Source organism: Erithacus rubecula (genome assembly GCF_903797595.1).
Source record: "Erithacus rubecula genome assembly, chromosome: 15".
NCBI classification, from domain to species: Eukaryota; Metazoa; Chordata; class Aves; order Passeriformes; family Muscicapidae; genus Erithacus; species Erithacus rubecula.
In genome coordinates this window covers 15610694-15626167 of record NC_136667.1, presented here as the reverse complement: position 1 = coordinate 15626167, position 15474 = coordinate 15610694, and the positions used below count along the sequence as shown (strand labels likewise).

Genomic DNA, 15474 nt, shown 5'->3' with positions numbered 1-15474 from the left:
CAGCCAATTAAGGGGAGAACTACCTTACCCACAGCTGCTGCTGGTTTTGTCTGACCTCTGCTGTGGTCCAGGGTGAGCACACGTTAATCCCCAAGCCTGGCACGGGAGCGCTGCTGCAGGGAGGGCGTTCAGAGGCACAGCCTGGAGAAGGCATGTTGTACCTGCTGCTGAGCATATTACTGCTTCTCCAGCAGTGGATGAGTCCTGCTTACGAGGACACTCGTCCTCTTTTATTTAATTTCCTGGTAATGCTTCTGCAGCGTCCGAGTCTTATCAGGAGAGGAGCAGCTTAAGAGGCCGGTAAAGGAGTTTTATTGTCAGTATCCATCTCTTTATTTCTCTCTTCCCTTTGATGCTGCATGGCAGGCTGGTTGTGGCTGAAGTGAGGTGTGCTTTCCTTTCCTTTTGTCTGTTAAAGATGCAAAGATTTCCTGGCTAACCAATTCTGATGGTAATTTGGGGAGATGCTGCTGTCCCCATCCCCAGGGTGTCACCAGCTGTGGTTCCATGGAGTGTGGTGGGGGTGACCCTGACCCTCCATGGCACACAGAAGGATACATCTGGGGCCACAGCTGGGACTCACTTTGCTGTGACTTGGTGAGCAAACCCCTGCCTCTGTTTCCCCTGAGCTCCGAGGCATCGCAGTGCTTGGGATGCTGCTGTTCATCCTGTGTTCATCTGATGGAGGGGCTGGGATTGTAGGCAGCATGGGTGGGATCAAAGTGTCCCCTGGGAAGCCAGCAGCTCGGTGACTGCTGTTGTGGCAGCCAGCTCCATCCCTGGCATTCTCCCTGGCCATGCCAGGTGTGTGGAGACGCAGTGCTGCATCCAGTCGCCTTTTCAGCCGTGCACAATGGCCTCGGATAATGTTTGTTTGAGAAAATTGGCTGAATCCCGTGATTCTTTTTCTTGTGGTTGTTACTGTTGTTCTTTTGAATGCTCATGGGAGTAGCAGAGCAGCTAATGAGGCAGCACAGAGACAGTCGCTGGGGAGATGGTCTGGCCTGTTCTTCCCTGCAGCTGCACTCTCCTGGTGATGGAGCTGGCTCTGCTCCTGCTGGGAGCACTGATGGGTGCGGCACTTCCCGTGCCCAGACCCTGCTGCTCCTCCCCCCTTCCCTTCCCTTCCCCAGGCCTCACTGTTTTCTCCTCCAGCCATGTGGGAGGGGAGAGCCAGCTGGCACTGGGAATGGGTCACCTGGCTGTGGTAGCATCCCATCACCCTGGGCAGACTCACCTGGTGCTCAGAGCTCTCATGGCTCCCATGGCAGATGTTGCATCCTCCCTTAGAGGGTTTTGGGTGGCATCAGGCTCGGCACAGGGCTGTCTTTGCTGGCAGTGATGTCCTCAAGCCCCAAGCTCTGTGTGCTGGTGTGGAGCTGCCAGGAGCTGCTGTCCCCTCCAGCCCCTCGTGCTGTCCCTCTTGGCTCTGCAGCAGGTGCCAAACGCAGCGCTGGGAGCGGGCAGGGGTGTCAGAAATGCAGACAGATAACATTAGATGGATGATGCATCAAATCCTAAACTGATAAGAGGTGGGACAATTGGTGTGTTGTCAAAAGGCCAGGAAGGATCTTTTTTAAATAGTCTAAATAGTCTGGACAGGAACAAGCAATGAGCAGCACAGAAACAACAGCACGTTCACCACTTTGTTTTTCTGGCTGGGCTGTGTGTGCTGCCGTCTGTGCTGGGCTCTGTGGCCATCCCGTGGTGCTGGGATTGCTGCCCCATAGCAGGCTCACAGCCTGGAGCCATGCTGGCATTGCTCTGGGATGCCAAGGGCAGCTTTGATATGACCTTGCCCTGGGCTGGATCTTTCCATCTTCTGGTTATCTCCACTCCAAGGAGTTCTGGGCTAATGGTGGAGATCTGGTTGTAGCAGCACAGCTGAGCCTGCCTTAATCCCAGCTTTTATACTGGCTAAACTTGTTTTCACTTATCTCTGATATTGTTGAGCTGTGTTACCCAACATGAATAACCCTTGAGTTTGCTTTTAAAGCTCTGCAGAATTGCAGAGAGCTCTCTGGCTGTCTCTCCTGACCTTCATGGCAGTGCCATCCCTCAGGGAATGGCCAGAGCCAGACCACCAGACCACCCCTCACAGATCTGCCATCTCATCAAGGGCACTGCTGGGGCAGGGGTGCTGAGGTGCTGGGACAGGATGGTGTGTGGCATCTCCGTGGATGTGCCCTTGCCTGAGCTGCTGGTGCTGTTGCAGGGACAGAGCAGCACTGCTGTGCACGGGAGGATGGGGCTGTGACTGTCCCAGGAAGGGTTTGGGAGTGCTGGGAGCCCTGCAGGTGCGCTGGGGCTGCCCTGCAGGCAGGACTCTGTGGTGGGGTTACAGCCTGCCCCTGTGTTATAAGTACATATTATATTATTGGTTTTTTGCAAATATTAAAATGAATGCTATGTGTGTAATGTTGGGAAAGTTTGCTGAATGAATATAGTTTCTTTTGGTTCTATTAACAAAACTTAGAAATAGTTGTGTGATAAATATGGGGTTTTTTTGGACTGTAACATGGTGATGTAAAAAAGCTTTTGTTCATTTAACTAACTCAGAGAATGGTAAAAAGATAATCAGAAAATCGTTCATATTCTTGGATTATCCTATCTGGATGGAGACAGGGGTGACAACACCAGAAGTCCAGGGAAAGGATTTATTGATCTCCATTATCAGGGAGTGCACTGACAAGAAGGAGCCACAAGGAAAAAAGGTTTAAAAAGTAGGAAAATGTTGGTTGAATACTGCTCTGTGAATATGCAACAGGTTGCTGCATTTAACTAAACGTTTTCTGAGTTAAGGTGTGCTCTTGGCAGAATGCCAAGCACCCGGCCGTTCCACCCTTTTGCTGTATTGTCTGTTATTGCCTTTATTAAGCTGTTTAAAATCCATCAGGAGAGTGAGCGTGTTTCCCCGCTGTGCTTGCAGCGCGGCCATGTGATGCCGGAGGAGCGCGGTGGCGATGCTATGGAATGTGGGCAGCCGCCTGCGGCCACGCTCCGACAGGTGACGCTGCGGCGCCACCCCCTCCTCGGATTCGGCTTCGTGGCCGGCAGCGAGCGGCCCGTGCTGGTGCGGTCGGTGGCAGCAGGTAGGGTGTGGGGAGTGCTCCTGGACGCAGCCAGCAAACGCAGCGGCGCTTGCCCCTGCTGGGACCCCGCCCTGGGCTCGGCTGTCCCCTCTGGCGGGCCTGCAGGGTGCCCTCCGCAGCCGCACACAATGCTTTGGGATGCTTGGGACCCTCTGCTTCCCCTCCACCCCGCAGCTCCGGGATGCCTGGGTTGGCCCTGACCCTCTCTCCTGGCAGGCGGCCCCTCTGAGGATAAACTCCTGCCAGGAGACCAGATCTTGGCCATCAACGATGAGGATGTGAGTGAAGCCCCCAGAGAGAGATTCATCGAGCTTGTCAGGTGAGGACAATGCTTGTCCCTCATCTCCTCTGGGGAAGGGCTCATGCCAGGCTGCTGTTCCCCTACCAAAGCCTTGGGCTGTCAGTGCATACCCAGTCACTGCTGGGGTGGGGAATTCTCAGCCTGAGCAGGGGGAGTGCCTTGGAGCAAGTGCCATAGTCGTTCCCAGCTGGCCAAGAAGTGGGAAAGTATCCACAGCCGTGTTGTCAAGCACCCCAAGGAACCCACAAAGGTCCCAGCCACCACTGGGCTGGGAAGGGTGGGATGTGCTCTCAGTTGCCCATGTTGTGGTCCATCATCATAAGGTCCCATCCATCTTCATTTCTCCTTTCTGTCACAGGAAGGCCAAGGACTTCATCATCCTCACGGTCCTGCACACCCACCAGGTGAGACTGGCAGGGTCATGGCCAGTTCCAGGGGAGCTGGGACAGGGGTGAAAAGCCCTTTTGGAGTCTGAAGTGGGGTCCCTGGAGACCCTGGGAGATCACTCAGGCAGCTCAGCTGATTTGTTGGACCCATGTCCCACCACCCCAAGGCTCTTCCAAGCTGTTGGGTCTGTTGAGAGCTGCCACGGCCCCTTGGGGTGTCAGTGGGTGTGCAGCCATCTCCCCATCCTTGTCACCAGGAGGGAGGGAGGAAAAATATTCCCAAACCCTGCTGAGACATCAGGTGTGTCTGATGGAGTAACTATGTCTGATGGTGCCAGAGGTGGCAGGGAGGGGTTGCTGCTGGCTCAGGAGTCCCTGGGGAGCTGGGAGGGCTGGGCTGCGGGAGGGCTGGAAATGCTACTGGCACCATGGCCATGGTGCACTGGGGCAGAGTCACACCAGAGGCACCATTTGTGCTTCACTGAGTCTTTGATGTTGGGAAAGAAGTGTGAGAGCTCCCCAGTGCTCCCCTCCTTTCTAGGAAGGAGATGCTCCCACCCAGAGCTGCTCTGTCAGGAGTGGGGGTGTGTGCCACACTCCAAAAAAGCTTTTTTCCTCTGGAATGGCCACCAGCCAGGACAGGCAGCTCATCTGGTGCTGGCACCATCAGACACACACAGCTCTGTGGCACAGCTGTCTCTGTGCTGGGGTATGTGCAGGCACTGCCACCAGAACATCCTGCAGGGATGCCCGGGGTCCTGCCATCTCCCTGGACCTGCAAACCCATATCCAAGGGGGTCATTTCTCTCATCCAACTGGTGCCAGTGCCCCCAAGCAAGACCTGGCTGACATCTGCTGGAGCTCAAGGGGTGCCAGGCACAGCTGTTCAGTGGGGTGCAGCCTCCCTGCCACACTGCTGTGTGCTGGTGTGTCTTCAGGGGCTGCTGCTCATCGTTCTGGCCCTGCCTGCAGCACTGTGGAAGCACAGCCAAGAGGATTTGCTTTCCACCCTCCCCATTTTATGGTTTGCTGCCCACTCCCCATCATCACACTGGCTCCAGAGGCATTTCCTCTGGGCCCCATGTTTGCCTTTCCCCACACCATGGCTCCAAGGGCAGGCAGGTGATTTACCCAGTGCTCTCTTTCCAGTCTCCCAAATCTGCTTTCATCAGTGCAGCCAAGAAGGCGAAGCTGAGATCCAACCCCGCCAAAGTCCGATTTTCAGAGCAGGTGACGGTCGGCGAGACAGACCCAGTAAGTCCTGCCCTGCCTTCCTCTGTGCTGAGGTGTCCCAGGGTGTGGGGTGTTGGGGGCCACAGGGCTCCTCTGCCCTGGTTAGGGCTCTGCAGGTGAGAGCAGCTCTCTGGCCTGGGGAGCCCCACGGGACAGATGCCCTTGGGCACAGTCAGAGTGTTGGGTCACTGCTGGGGGGACTTTCTGTTGTCCTCCTCTGTCCCTCTGAAGGAGCCCCAAAAACTGGCCTTAGAAACCTGGTCTCAACTGAGTCCCCCTGAGCACCCAGGAGAGGCATCCAGGCAATGCCAGTACCTGCTCTAAGGAAGATCTGTGCCTTGCAGCCTGATCCCAAAAGCTTTGGATTGCCTGTATGTGGGGCAGGGTGACCAGGGCACTGCTGAATGGCTGTGGAAGCTGAAGAGTTCCAGCCCAGTGCTTTTATCTTTAAATTGCAGGAAGGTTTTATTAACAACAAAACAAAACTGGAAAAAAACCAAACCTGTAAAGCGCTTCTAGCACGTTCTATTTTTAAGCAAAATCAATTAGGTAATTATCTGATTGAAATGCTTCTCACCAAATACAATCAGCCTTCTCCCAACTTCCTGCAAAGGGGATGTGCAGGGTTGGGTGGGAGATAGGTGTGTGTTAAGGGTCAGGAAAGGGGGATCAGCTCTGAGCCACCCCAGCCATGCCTCCCCTCTGGGACACCAGCTGGGGAGCAGGAGAGGCTATCAGGCATGGGCACTGGGATGTGCTGGGCAGAGCAAGATGCTCTGTTCCCACTGCAGCTGCTGGGAGCTGAGGAGGTGAATCTTTCAGGCAGCTCTGAATTGCCTCAGCTCTGTGCTTCTTGATGGCTCAACAGAATGCTGTTTCCAGGGGAAATGTGCCTCTTAGCACAGAAGCCCAGAGCAGCAGAGGATGCCATGAGCACTCCATCACTGACACTCTCTCTCTCCCCACCCTCCCTCTGTGCCCCCCACCCTCCTTGCCTCCCCCTTTGCCGGCCCCACATGCCAGGACATGTTGAAGAAAGAAGCTCTTCTCCTCATTCCCAACGTGCTGAAGGTTTTCCTGGAGAACGGTCAGATCAAATCCTTCACGTTTGATGGCCGAACCACAGTGAAGGTGAGTCCCTCTGCTGTCCCACAGCACTGTGACACTCCTCTCCTCCCACCTGCCCAATCCATTTTCCCTCTCCTGCTTCCCGTGCACAAACCCCGCAGCAGCGCTGGGCTGGCTGCGAGCTGCTCTGCTGTGATGGATGGCCTGTCTGCCTCCCCAGGCAGCAGCTTTGCAGCTGGCAGGGATGGTGGTTTGCTGGCTCTCTGCCTCTCCTACTTCTCTCCTTGCTGTCAGCCTGCCCTCCAGCCAGGGTGGAGTCTCCCTGCCAGAGCCCAGCTCCCTCAGCACCACCACAGTGTCACTGCAGGTGCTGGGGCTGTGCCTGCTGCTCACCTCCCTCTGGAAAGTGCCATCCTGTGGACCCTCTCAGCCTCATCCTGGCACAGCCCCAGTTGCCAGGGATGAGTGGGCTCTCAGTGAGGTCCCAGCTCCCCCTGGGGAAGTGCCAGTGCCTCACACCCAAGCCTGTCCCTGGCATTTGCAGGACGTGATGGTGACGTTGCAGGACCGCCTGTCGCTGAGGCACATCGAGCACTTTGCCCTGGTCCTGGAGTATTCCAGCTCGGAGCAGAGCCACCGCTTCCTGCTGCTCCAGGACAAGCAGCCACTGGCCCATGTAAGCTGGGTGTTGGGATGGCTGAGGTGAGGGGTTGGGCACAGAGAGCCTCCTCATCCCCAGTGTGGGGTGAGGCTGGGATTGTGCTGTGCCTCTGGCATGATCCTGCAGGCTCAGGGGTGAAAAGAGTGGCCAGAGAGGGAGACAGTCAGGGTTTTATCCATCCCACACTGACAGCACCATGGAGCTGCTCTGTGCTCTGGCCTGGGCAGCTGCAGACAGCACTCATGAGCTGGCTGGGAGAGCCAATAAGCTGGCACTGCACAGAACCAGAGACAAAATGGGGATCATGGAGCCTGAGTGGCATAAACCCTACAGCACCAGGCAAAGCTGACACACCAAGGAAGGCTGGGATGTTGCTGGGATAAAGGTGGTGCATGGAAGAGAGAAATCAAATATCACGCCAGAAGAGAGGAAAGGGCATCTCGTGCCCTGCAGCCAGTGGTTCCTGGGCTCACTGCTCCCCTCTGCTGCTGCCACAGGTTGTGCAAAGAACACACTACCACGGCATGAGATGCCTCTTCCGTGTGAGCTTCTTCCCCAAGGACCCAGTGGAGCTGCTGCGCCGGGACCCTGCAGCTTTCGAGTACCTGTACATCCAGGTGGGGACTGGGGGCTGCTGGTGCTCGTGGCCTACACCTCTGCCAAGGCTGGGCCTGTGGTGGCACCCCTCAGGTGGCAGTGCCCTGTCCCTGTGGCTGTCTCAGGACACCTTTTCTGCCTCCACAGAGCCGCAACGATGTGATCAGAGAGCGCTTCGGCACAGACCCCAAGCCGGAGATGCTGCTGGGGCTGGCTGCCCTCCACATCTACATCACTGTCTCAGCCACCCGTCCCAGCCAGAAGGTCTCCCTCAAGAATGTGGAGTGAGTCCTCCTCCCTGTCCCCAGGCTTCCACATAGCCCCACTTTGTTGTCATTTCCCTGTGTCTCTGTGTCACAGCAACGTTTTGGGTGTGAAGCATGGGATGCTCTGAGAGCCCCCCTGAGCTGGGTGGTGGCTCAGGGGCTTGGCAGCAGTGACAGCCAGCCCCTGATGCCACCATGGGGCTGTGTAGGACCCCCTCACACTGACATCCACCTGCATGCAGCAGCCAGGGCTGGGGACATTTGCTGTGAGCCCAGGATCATTTCCATGGGAATCTGGGCTGATTTTCTACCTGCACCCAAGCAAGGAGAAGGCTCTGTGGCTGTGCAGTCTCAGCCTGTCACCAAGCTGTGCAGCACTGGCTCAGCCCTCCTGTGGCTCCTGGGGGACTTAAACCCATACCCAGCCCATCTGTGCAGGCTGGCCTTGCCCAGTCTGGATAGGGAGGAAGGAGGGAGGGGTCACCCTGAGAGCACCCCAAAATAGGTTTGGGAATTTGCCCTGCATCCCCTAAGCTTACATGAAGGTGAGTGGGAGCTGTGGTCTGCTGCAGAGCATGGCACTGCTGTTCCCCAGCCTGATGCTGGTAGCTGTGTCTCCAGCCTGGGGTCCCATCCCCCTTGGGGACCTGAGCTGGGGGCTGCTGTTGCTCCAGCTGTGGCACCAAGGAAGTGCTGGTGTGGCTCCAGCTCCCTCTGATGGCAAGAAGATGCTCTGGGACAGTTTTCTGTCCCTCTCTGCTTGCTGGCAGTGTCTCCAACCTGGCAGCTCATGCAGGCTTCCCTCCCCACAGGAAGGAGTGGGGCCTGGAGCCCTTCCTGCCCCCCTCGCTCCTGCAGCTCATCAAAGAGAAGAGCCTCCGGAAATCCCTCTCGCAGCAGCTCAAAGCCCACCAGCACCAGCCTGGTGGCACCAAGGTGAGCCCAGCCCACACAGGCCCAGTTCAGGGCTGGTGGGGTGGCAGCCTGCCCTCCACCCCAGCTTGCTGTCCCCAGCTTCTTGGGGACTCTTGTTATTAAATCCCCTGGATGGGAGATAAATCCCAGACAGCCTGGTAGACACTGTCTCTCCTGAATCCACTTTCAAGAGCTGATGTGGATTGCAGGGAGTGCAGTGAGGATCAGGGGTGAGATCAGCTGAAGCTTGGCTGGAGTGGCACACATCAGCTCATTGTTATCTCTGCTTCTGGGCTTGGGAAGCTCTGGAGGCAGCTGCTGAGCCATGCCTTGGTCCCTGCAGCCTTCACAGCTCCCCAGGGAGAGAGGGAGGGAGGGCTGTACATCTCAGGGGGTTATACATCCAGCACTGGGGCTCCTTCCTGCTCTGAGTTGCTCCCAGCAGCTGCCCAGGGTGGCAGGGGAGTGGAGACCCCCCCTAAACCACGACTCAGACTCTCTGCCAGCACAGCCCATGCCCAGAGCTGCCTGACAGCTTGCTGTGCACCCCTGCCTGAGAGCCCCCAGGTCTGTCCCAGCTTCCTGCATCTCTTCCCCCTGTGCTCATCACCTGTGTGATGTTTTGTCAGGTCTCCACAGCCCAGGCAAAGCTGCAGTACCTGAGGATCCTGAATGAGCTGCCCACCTTTGCTGGGGTTCTCTTCAACACGGTGGGACTGGTAGGTAATCCAGGCTGGGCTGGGGGGTGCCTGCTCCTGACTGTGTGCTGGGGGCAGCCAGGGGCACGTGGAAATCACAGAAACAACTTCCTCAGTCTCTTGCTCTGCTCTGCTGAGCTCCAAGCCCACCCAGAAAAGCTTTTGGAACCTCTGCTGTCAGGTTGGATTGTCAGGTCTGCAGGGTCAGGATCTGCTCTCTCTTGCCAGCCTGTGGGGCAGTGAGATGACCTGCTCAGTGAGGTTGGAGTAGTTTCAGGCATGTGTTTTTAGCTCAGTCATGCCTGGCACATCCTGCCATCCATCCTGGAGGAGGGCAGCTCCTGGCAAAGGCCACTGTGTTTCCTGCTTGCCCACACAGCCCTGGCTGGGCTGCTGCCACTCACAGGTGCTCCATCCTGATCACTGCCACAGTGATTCTTCATCTCCACTGCTCACCTAAACCACCTCAGCAGGGGGAAAGCCACCAGCCCAAACAGGACCCACAAAGGCTCCCCACTGCCTGGCTCACCCTTCGTCCCTCTCACCCCACTCCCACCCACAGGTTCCCATGTAGGTGTCACCTCTCTGCCACCCTTCCCTTTACCCCCACCTGTGGTCTCAGCACTTCCCTGGCTTCCTGTGCTTTGCCTCCTGGGTTCCATCTCTGGCAGCCTTTGGGCTGCTCTGCCCCTCACTCACAGCTCAGAGGGCTGTCTGCAGGAAATCTGTGTAGACACATCTCATGGTGCCTGGTTGGTGCCATGGCAGAGCAGTCAGAGCCTGCTCCTGACACTGCCTGAGTAGACAGCTTTCTTTTTTTTATATCTGACACCAAAGCAATGCCTCTGAGCCAGCCTGTGTGTTGAAATGTGTTGAAGTGGTAAAAAATATTCCCTTATTATCTTCTGCAATGGTCTGCCCAGCTCCTCTTCCCCTCCATGCCTGGCTTGAACCATCCTTTTAGACCAGAGCAAGAAAGATCTCGATTTCCAGTCGAGGCTTTGGTCTTTCTTCTTTTCTGAAATGCATTCACTCCCTCCCTTGCTTCCTTCTCTCAGAGGCAATGTCAGATCAGACAGATTTGTAACACACTTACTTTAGTGTAGTGACACCAGTGAGTCTGAATATTTCATGTGGACAGTCAGTTCAGAGCTTTACTTTTAAATAACCTTGGCGTCCTGCACTCCACTCCCAGCCCTGCAGAGGGGCTCAGGGAGGCAGGATGATACACCAGCTTTACCTGCTGCCCTACAAAAGCCATCCTGGACCTGACCAAGCTGCCAGCCTTGAGGCTTGGCTGCATGGAGGGAGCCAGGTGCAGCCTGTGGACCCCAGGATGTGTTTGTTCAGCCCTGGCTGTGTCTCTCTCCCCATGTGCCCCCAGGATGAGAAGCAGCCAGCCACCACCCTGCTGGTGGGACCCCGGCACGGCATCAGCCACGTCATTGACCTGAAGACCAACCTCACCACGGTGCTGTCAGAGTTCAGCAAGGTCAGCAAGATCCAGCTGTTCAGGGAGAACCAGGGCGTGGCCCGGGTGGAGACCAGCATCCTGGATGCCAAGGTAGGTGTGGGTGCTCTGGAGGCACAGGGGTGTGGATATGAGGCTGGTTATTTGGAGAATCTGCTTGGGGATTCCTAGAGACTCCAAAACCCCTTTCAAACCAGGGTTTGCAGCATCTCCCCTGTTGCTCTGACTCCTTGTGCCACACAGGCAGGGACTGCTGCTGAGGGCCACAGGGCAGGCATAAGGCATTCTGGCCATGACCCAAACATCTATCTAATGATTCAGGCAGGGTCCCTGGGGCAGGTGGGGAAGGGGATACAGGCCAGATAGGTAGCAGGACCCTTTGGAGGCAGAACAGCACCTCACGTCTGCTCAGGGCTGGAGAGGAACAGTGCACAGCCACACCTGGGCTGGGTGCAGCTACTGGAAGGGACTGGTAGGTTTTGTGCATTAGTAGCACTTATGGGGCTTGTCAAGCCAGGCAGGATTGTTGAATAAAGTGGCAGTGATGGGAAGGAGGTGCCAGGCTCAGTGTGAGCCCAGATGACTGTGTGTCCCTGGCCCAGTAGCCACCCCCTGGGTATCTTGTCAGCTGCCCCCACTATCCTCCCCTCCAGCCCCCAGAGCACCACTTGGCACACCCTCCTGAGCCCCCTATGAAATCATCCCCCATCTCCTGCTGGTTCTGATAGTCCATCCCCGTGGCCAGGTCCTGCCATGGGTCCCAAACCCTCCAGGAAAAGTGTCAGCAGCACAGTAAGGTCTTTATTTACTTCTTTAGTGCCCAGTGCAGCAGCCACAAGATCCTAAGGAGATCTTCCCTTGGCCTTTGCTCAGGTTTCTAACAAGCTGGACCATGTCCCTGACAGCCTCAAAGGCTGTGTGTGTCTCCAGGGCATCCTCAATGTCACTGCCTCCCTGCCCCATGGGGAAGGATAGGTGAGAGGCAGAGATCTCACAGATAAAAGCCAAGCCTCATCTTCTTCTCTCCTCCCACTGAATTCCACAGGACTCTACTCCAATTTAAGAGTTAGGATTGAGTTTGGAGTTAATTAGTCAGGCAGTACTTGGCAGAGGCACAGTGGGGCCAGGACTCTGTGGCCATGGAGGTGCTGCTGCACAGGTGTATCTGCACAAGCCCTCTGAGCTTGGGTCAGCTTTCCTGCCCCAGCCATCCCTTTTCCCTCAAGACTGATGAAGCTGAACTGCTTTGCCAGCTGTCTCTGTTTCATCTCCTGCAAGGTCTGAAAGGCTCAGCCCTGTCTACAGTCCTTTCTTTGCACTGTTTCAGTCTCACAGCTGTAATCATGGTGGGTTTGTTTAGGATTCTCCTGCTGCCTCCTGTCCTGGTGGATTTTAGCACTTTCTCCCACCTGGCTCATTAATTCCTCCAAGTCTGTTTTCCTGCTGCTGCTGTGCCTGGTGCAGTAGCTCTGCAAACCTGCAGTAAAACCCCAGTAGCCTCTGCCAGAGCTGTGTTAATCCTCATCCCCTCTGCTTCAGCTCTCCCCTCCACAGCCTCATTGACAAAGCCCTTTTTTTGCATTCCTAATTCAGTGGGTATTTGGTCAACTGTAACATTTTTAACATTCCCTTTTCTGCATCCCACCGAGGTCAGTTGTTGTGCAGTTAAAGCCTTGGTGTCCTGCTGTGCCTGTCCTGACCATTCAAAGCCCTCACCCTCCCCTGCTGCTGCCTGGGCAGGTGGAAGCCCTCCTTGCCCAGCTCCTCCAGCTGCCTGGACTGTGCAAGAATCCATCAATTTACTCCTCACAGAGCAGGAATAACCAGGGAATATTGCCTGCACCAAGAGTAACCCTGCTGGTTCCTTCTGCTTGGATTTGTGTGTATAAATCACCATATTAATGCATTAATGATAGGCTATTCATGACCCTGTTACTGCTGTGGCTCACTGGGAGTGCTCTGAGCATGGCTGTCCCCATTGTCACCTAGCTCCATGGCACTGACCTCCTGGGGTGCTGCTGTGCTCTCCCTGGTGTGGAAGAGAGCACTGTTCCCCCAAGCACAGCCTGGCCACAGGAGGGACAGCTGCTCTGGAGGCTTAGGTGATGCTGGCATCCATCTGCTCTGAATTAGGTGGCAATTCCCACGCAGATCCTGCTGTGCTGCTCCCCACAGCCATTCCCTGCTGCAGAAATCCACTCTGTGCCTCCACCAGCCCTTTCCTGCTGCAGAAATCCACTCTGTGCCTCCACCAGCCATTCCCTGCTGCAGGAGCAGCCTTTCTCCTGTGACCCTGCTATCCAGCCCCACAAAGGCTGGAGGAAAGCCAGCTCACTGGAATACCAGCTCACATACTTCCTGCAAGCCTGTCCACATGCACCATGGCTTTATCTCCATCAGAAATTCCAGGCAGCTGCCTTTGGTCACCAAAAGCCCCTCTGCCTGCTTGCAGTGGAGCAAGCAGCCCATTTATGGATCTCAGCAGGCTCAACAGCAGCGTGCCAGGGCAGAGGCTGCTGTTATCTGTCTTCATTTAGCCATTATCCAAAGGGCTGGGTTTTAAAGCCAGAATGTCTGCTCCAGAGTGAGGCATATGCTAATCCTACACAGGACAGCGATAGATGAGGCAGGCTAAGAAAAGCAGGCAAAAAGATCATTACCTCACAGTGCTGATCTGCTCCCTGCAATTGTTCTATTGCACTGACCGTGTCACTGGCTAAAGCCCCAGGTTGCAAATCAATCCATTTCTGCTGTGAGCTGCAAACCATTAGAGGGCTCAAAGTAGTGTCCTGACTGCTCTGGGGACCTGTCAAATCCATGTCACCCTTGGGAGGCTGTCAGAGCTCCATGGATGGCAGTGTAGGAGGGGATGTCCCCCTGGGCTGTTTCACCCTGGTGCCTGGCACTGCTGCTGTCATGGGCTGCTGGTGCTGGGGCAGCTCCCAGCCTGGATCTGCAGGAGGTGCTCACTGAGATACTGTGGAAACACAGATGGTCAATGATGGTTTAGGGTTTTGTGCAGAAAAACCATCTTGAATTTCTCAGTGTAGTTAAAATTATGGGCTAAAAGAAGGGGTCAGGTCATGGAGCAGCCCTGAGGTCTGAACACCCTGACCAAACCAGCCAGCACAGCCCAGGCATCCTTATCTGCTGCTGACCTGCAACCACAGCCCAGACTCACCTGCCAGGAAGGAACTGGGGGAGATTTTCAGGTAAAAAATAGGCTTGAGGAGATCATAAACCATTTGCATTTATTTCTGACGGAAAAGAAATACTGTTTGTCTTATGAATTATTCACGAGGTAGTTAATTGGTTTGTTTTGGAGCTTTTCCATCCTGGGCTTCAATTTCTGTTTAAAAGAGCCTATTTGGGATACAAACCCAGGGCTGGTACCTCTGCTTTGCCTTCTTTAGCATTTTGCCACTGTGGCAAGAGGGGGGCAAATGCTGACAGAACCCCTCAAAGAGGAGCTGCACAGACAGAAGAACAAAAACCTCCAGGCTTCTGCTGCTGGTTCCAAAGGTTTTTGTTCCCTGCAAGGTCTGTGAGAGCTGCAGGGAAGACAGGGCAGGATCCTGTGATCTTTTTACATTAAGTGCATCTTGCCAGGTTAGGGGACTTTGCATCTCCTAGAGGCTTCCCCCTCCTGCTGGGACCAGCATTTGGGCCAGCTCAGAATCGAGCTTCAGGCATGCATCTCCCTCTCTGGTGCAGCACTGCAAAGTCCTCCTGTACCTCCCAGTATCCCAGGAAGGACAATGCCAGCATCTCCTGCCTGGCACCTGGACAAGCCTGGCAGCCTGGGTGGGGCACAGGGAGGTGACTGCTGCTCCCCCACGTTCCCCCAGGCTCCCCAGAGCAGGATGTGTGGGGGGAACTGCCCAGCTCCAGGCTCCCCTGGCTGTGCAGCTCCACAGCTCCCACAGGAGCTGAGGGTTTATTCTTACTGAAAATGGCTTTTCCAATGGAGCATTTCTCCTTTCTGATTTACACAGCTGCACACCGCTGGGCTTTTTGTTATTAACAGTCTTGACATTGGGAAAAGGCTGCTGAAGCACTCTGAATGTGAATGAAAGCTGCTTGGGGGACAGCTGGAGCAGCTAAGCCTGGCCCAGGCTGTGCCTTGTCCCTGTGCTGGGCTCTGGGGCAGGATCCCTGTCCCTGTGCTGGGCTCTGGGCCAGGATCCCATCCCTGTCCCTGTCCCTGTTGTGCTCTGGGGCAGGAGCCTGCAGCCCTGGCTGCTGGCCAGGCTCAGTTCAATCAAAGGCATGGGGTAATTGCCTTTGCTCTCCCAGCAGGGCTCGCAGCCAGCCAGTGCTTAAGCCGAGATCAAGACTTGAGAGAGGAAAACAAAGGGAAAATTAATTCAGAAAGGTCCCTGGCTGCTGCTGTGCCTGGAATCTGGGTACTGGTGTTGGTGTTCCAGGGCGTGCTTCCAGCCTGCCATGGAAAGAAGGAATGTGTGCACAGCTGGGGCTCTGCCCTGGGAGGAGCCAAGAGCCCCTTCCTCTGCCAGGTGATGGGATGGTGACCCCTGAGCTTCCCTGCTGGAGCCAGCCCCAAGCCTGGCTGTGCTCCCTGAGCTGGGGCAGGATGTGCTGTGGTGCACTGGTGAGACCAGTGCCTGATGTGTATTTGCCAGACTCCAGTCTGAACACAGTGGGGAGCCCCATCAAAGTCACAGGGCAGGTGAGGCTGACATTCCTCCACACTCACCCTGAGGTTTCTCCTACAGGAAGAGAGAGGCTTTGGAGTGACAATGAGCCTGTGGCTCTGGTTCCTTAC

The 15474-nt window shown here is 55.7% G+C and overlaps 1 protein-coding gene across 3 annotated transcripts in view; it reads left to right on the top strand.

Annotated features, from left to right (window-relative positions):
* FRMPD3 (FERM and PDZ domain containing 3) overlaps positions 1 to 15474 on the top strand; it is a 57562-nt gene that overhangs the window by 28143 nt on the left and 13945 nt on the right. For 2 of the 3 annotated variants that reach the window (XM_079318753.1, XM_079318754.1), the window contains exons 2-12: positions 2930 to 3092; positions 3309 to 3411; positions 3752 to 3797; positions 4929 to 5033; positions 6036 to 6143; positions 6625 to 6756; positions 7239 to 7358; positions 7486 to 7622; positions 8417 to 8540; positions 9149 to 9238; positions 10602 to 10781. In XM_079318753.1, the coding sequence (XP_079174879.1) occupies positions 2942 to 3092; positions 3309 to 3411; positions 3752 to 3797; positions 4929 to 5033; positions 6036 to 6143; positions 6625 to 6756; positions 7239 to 7358; positions 7486 to 7622; positions 8417 to 8540; positions 9149 to 9238; positions 10602 to 10781 (1296 nt within the window). In that variant the 5' untranslated portion in view covers positions 2930 to 2941. The remainder of the gene's footprint in view (positions 1 to 2929; positions 3093 to 3308; positions 3412 to 3751; positions 3798 to 4928; positions 5034 to 6035; positions 6144 to 6624; positions 6757 to 7238; positions 7359 to 7485; positions 7623 to 8416; positions 8541 to 9148; positions 9239 to 10601; positions 10782 to 15474) is intronic. The other variant, XM_079318755.1, reaches the window with a different exon arrangement.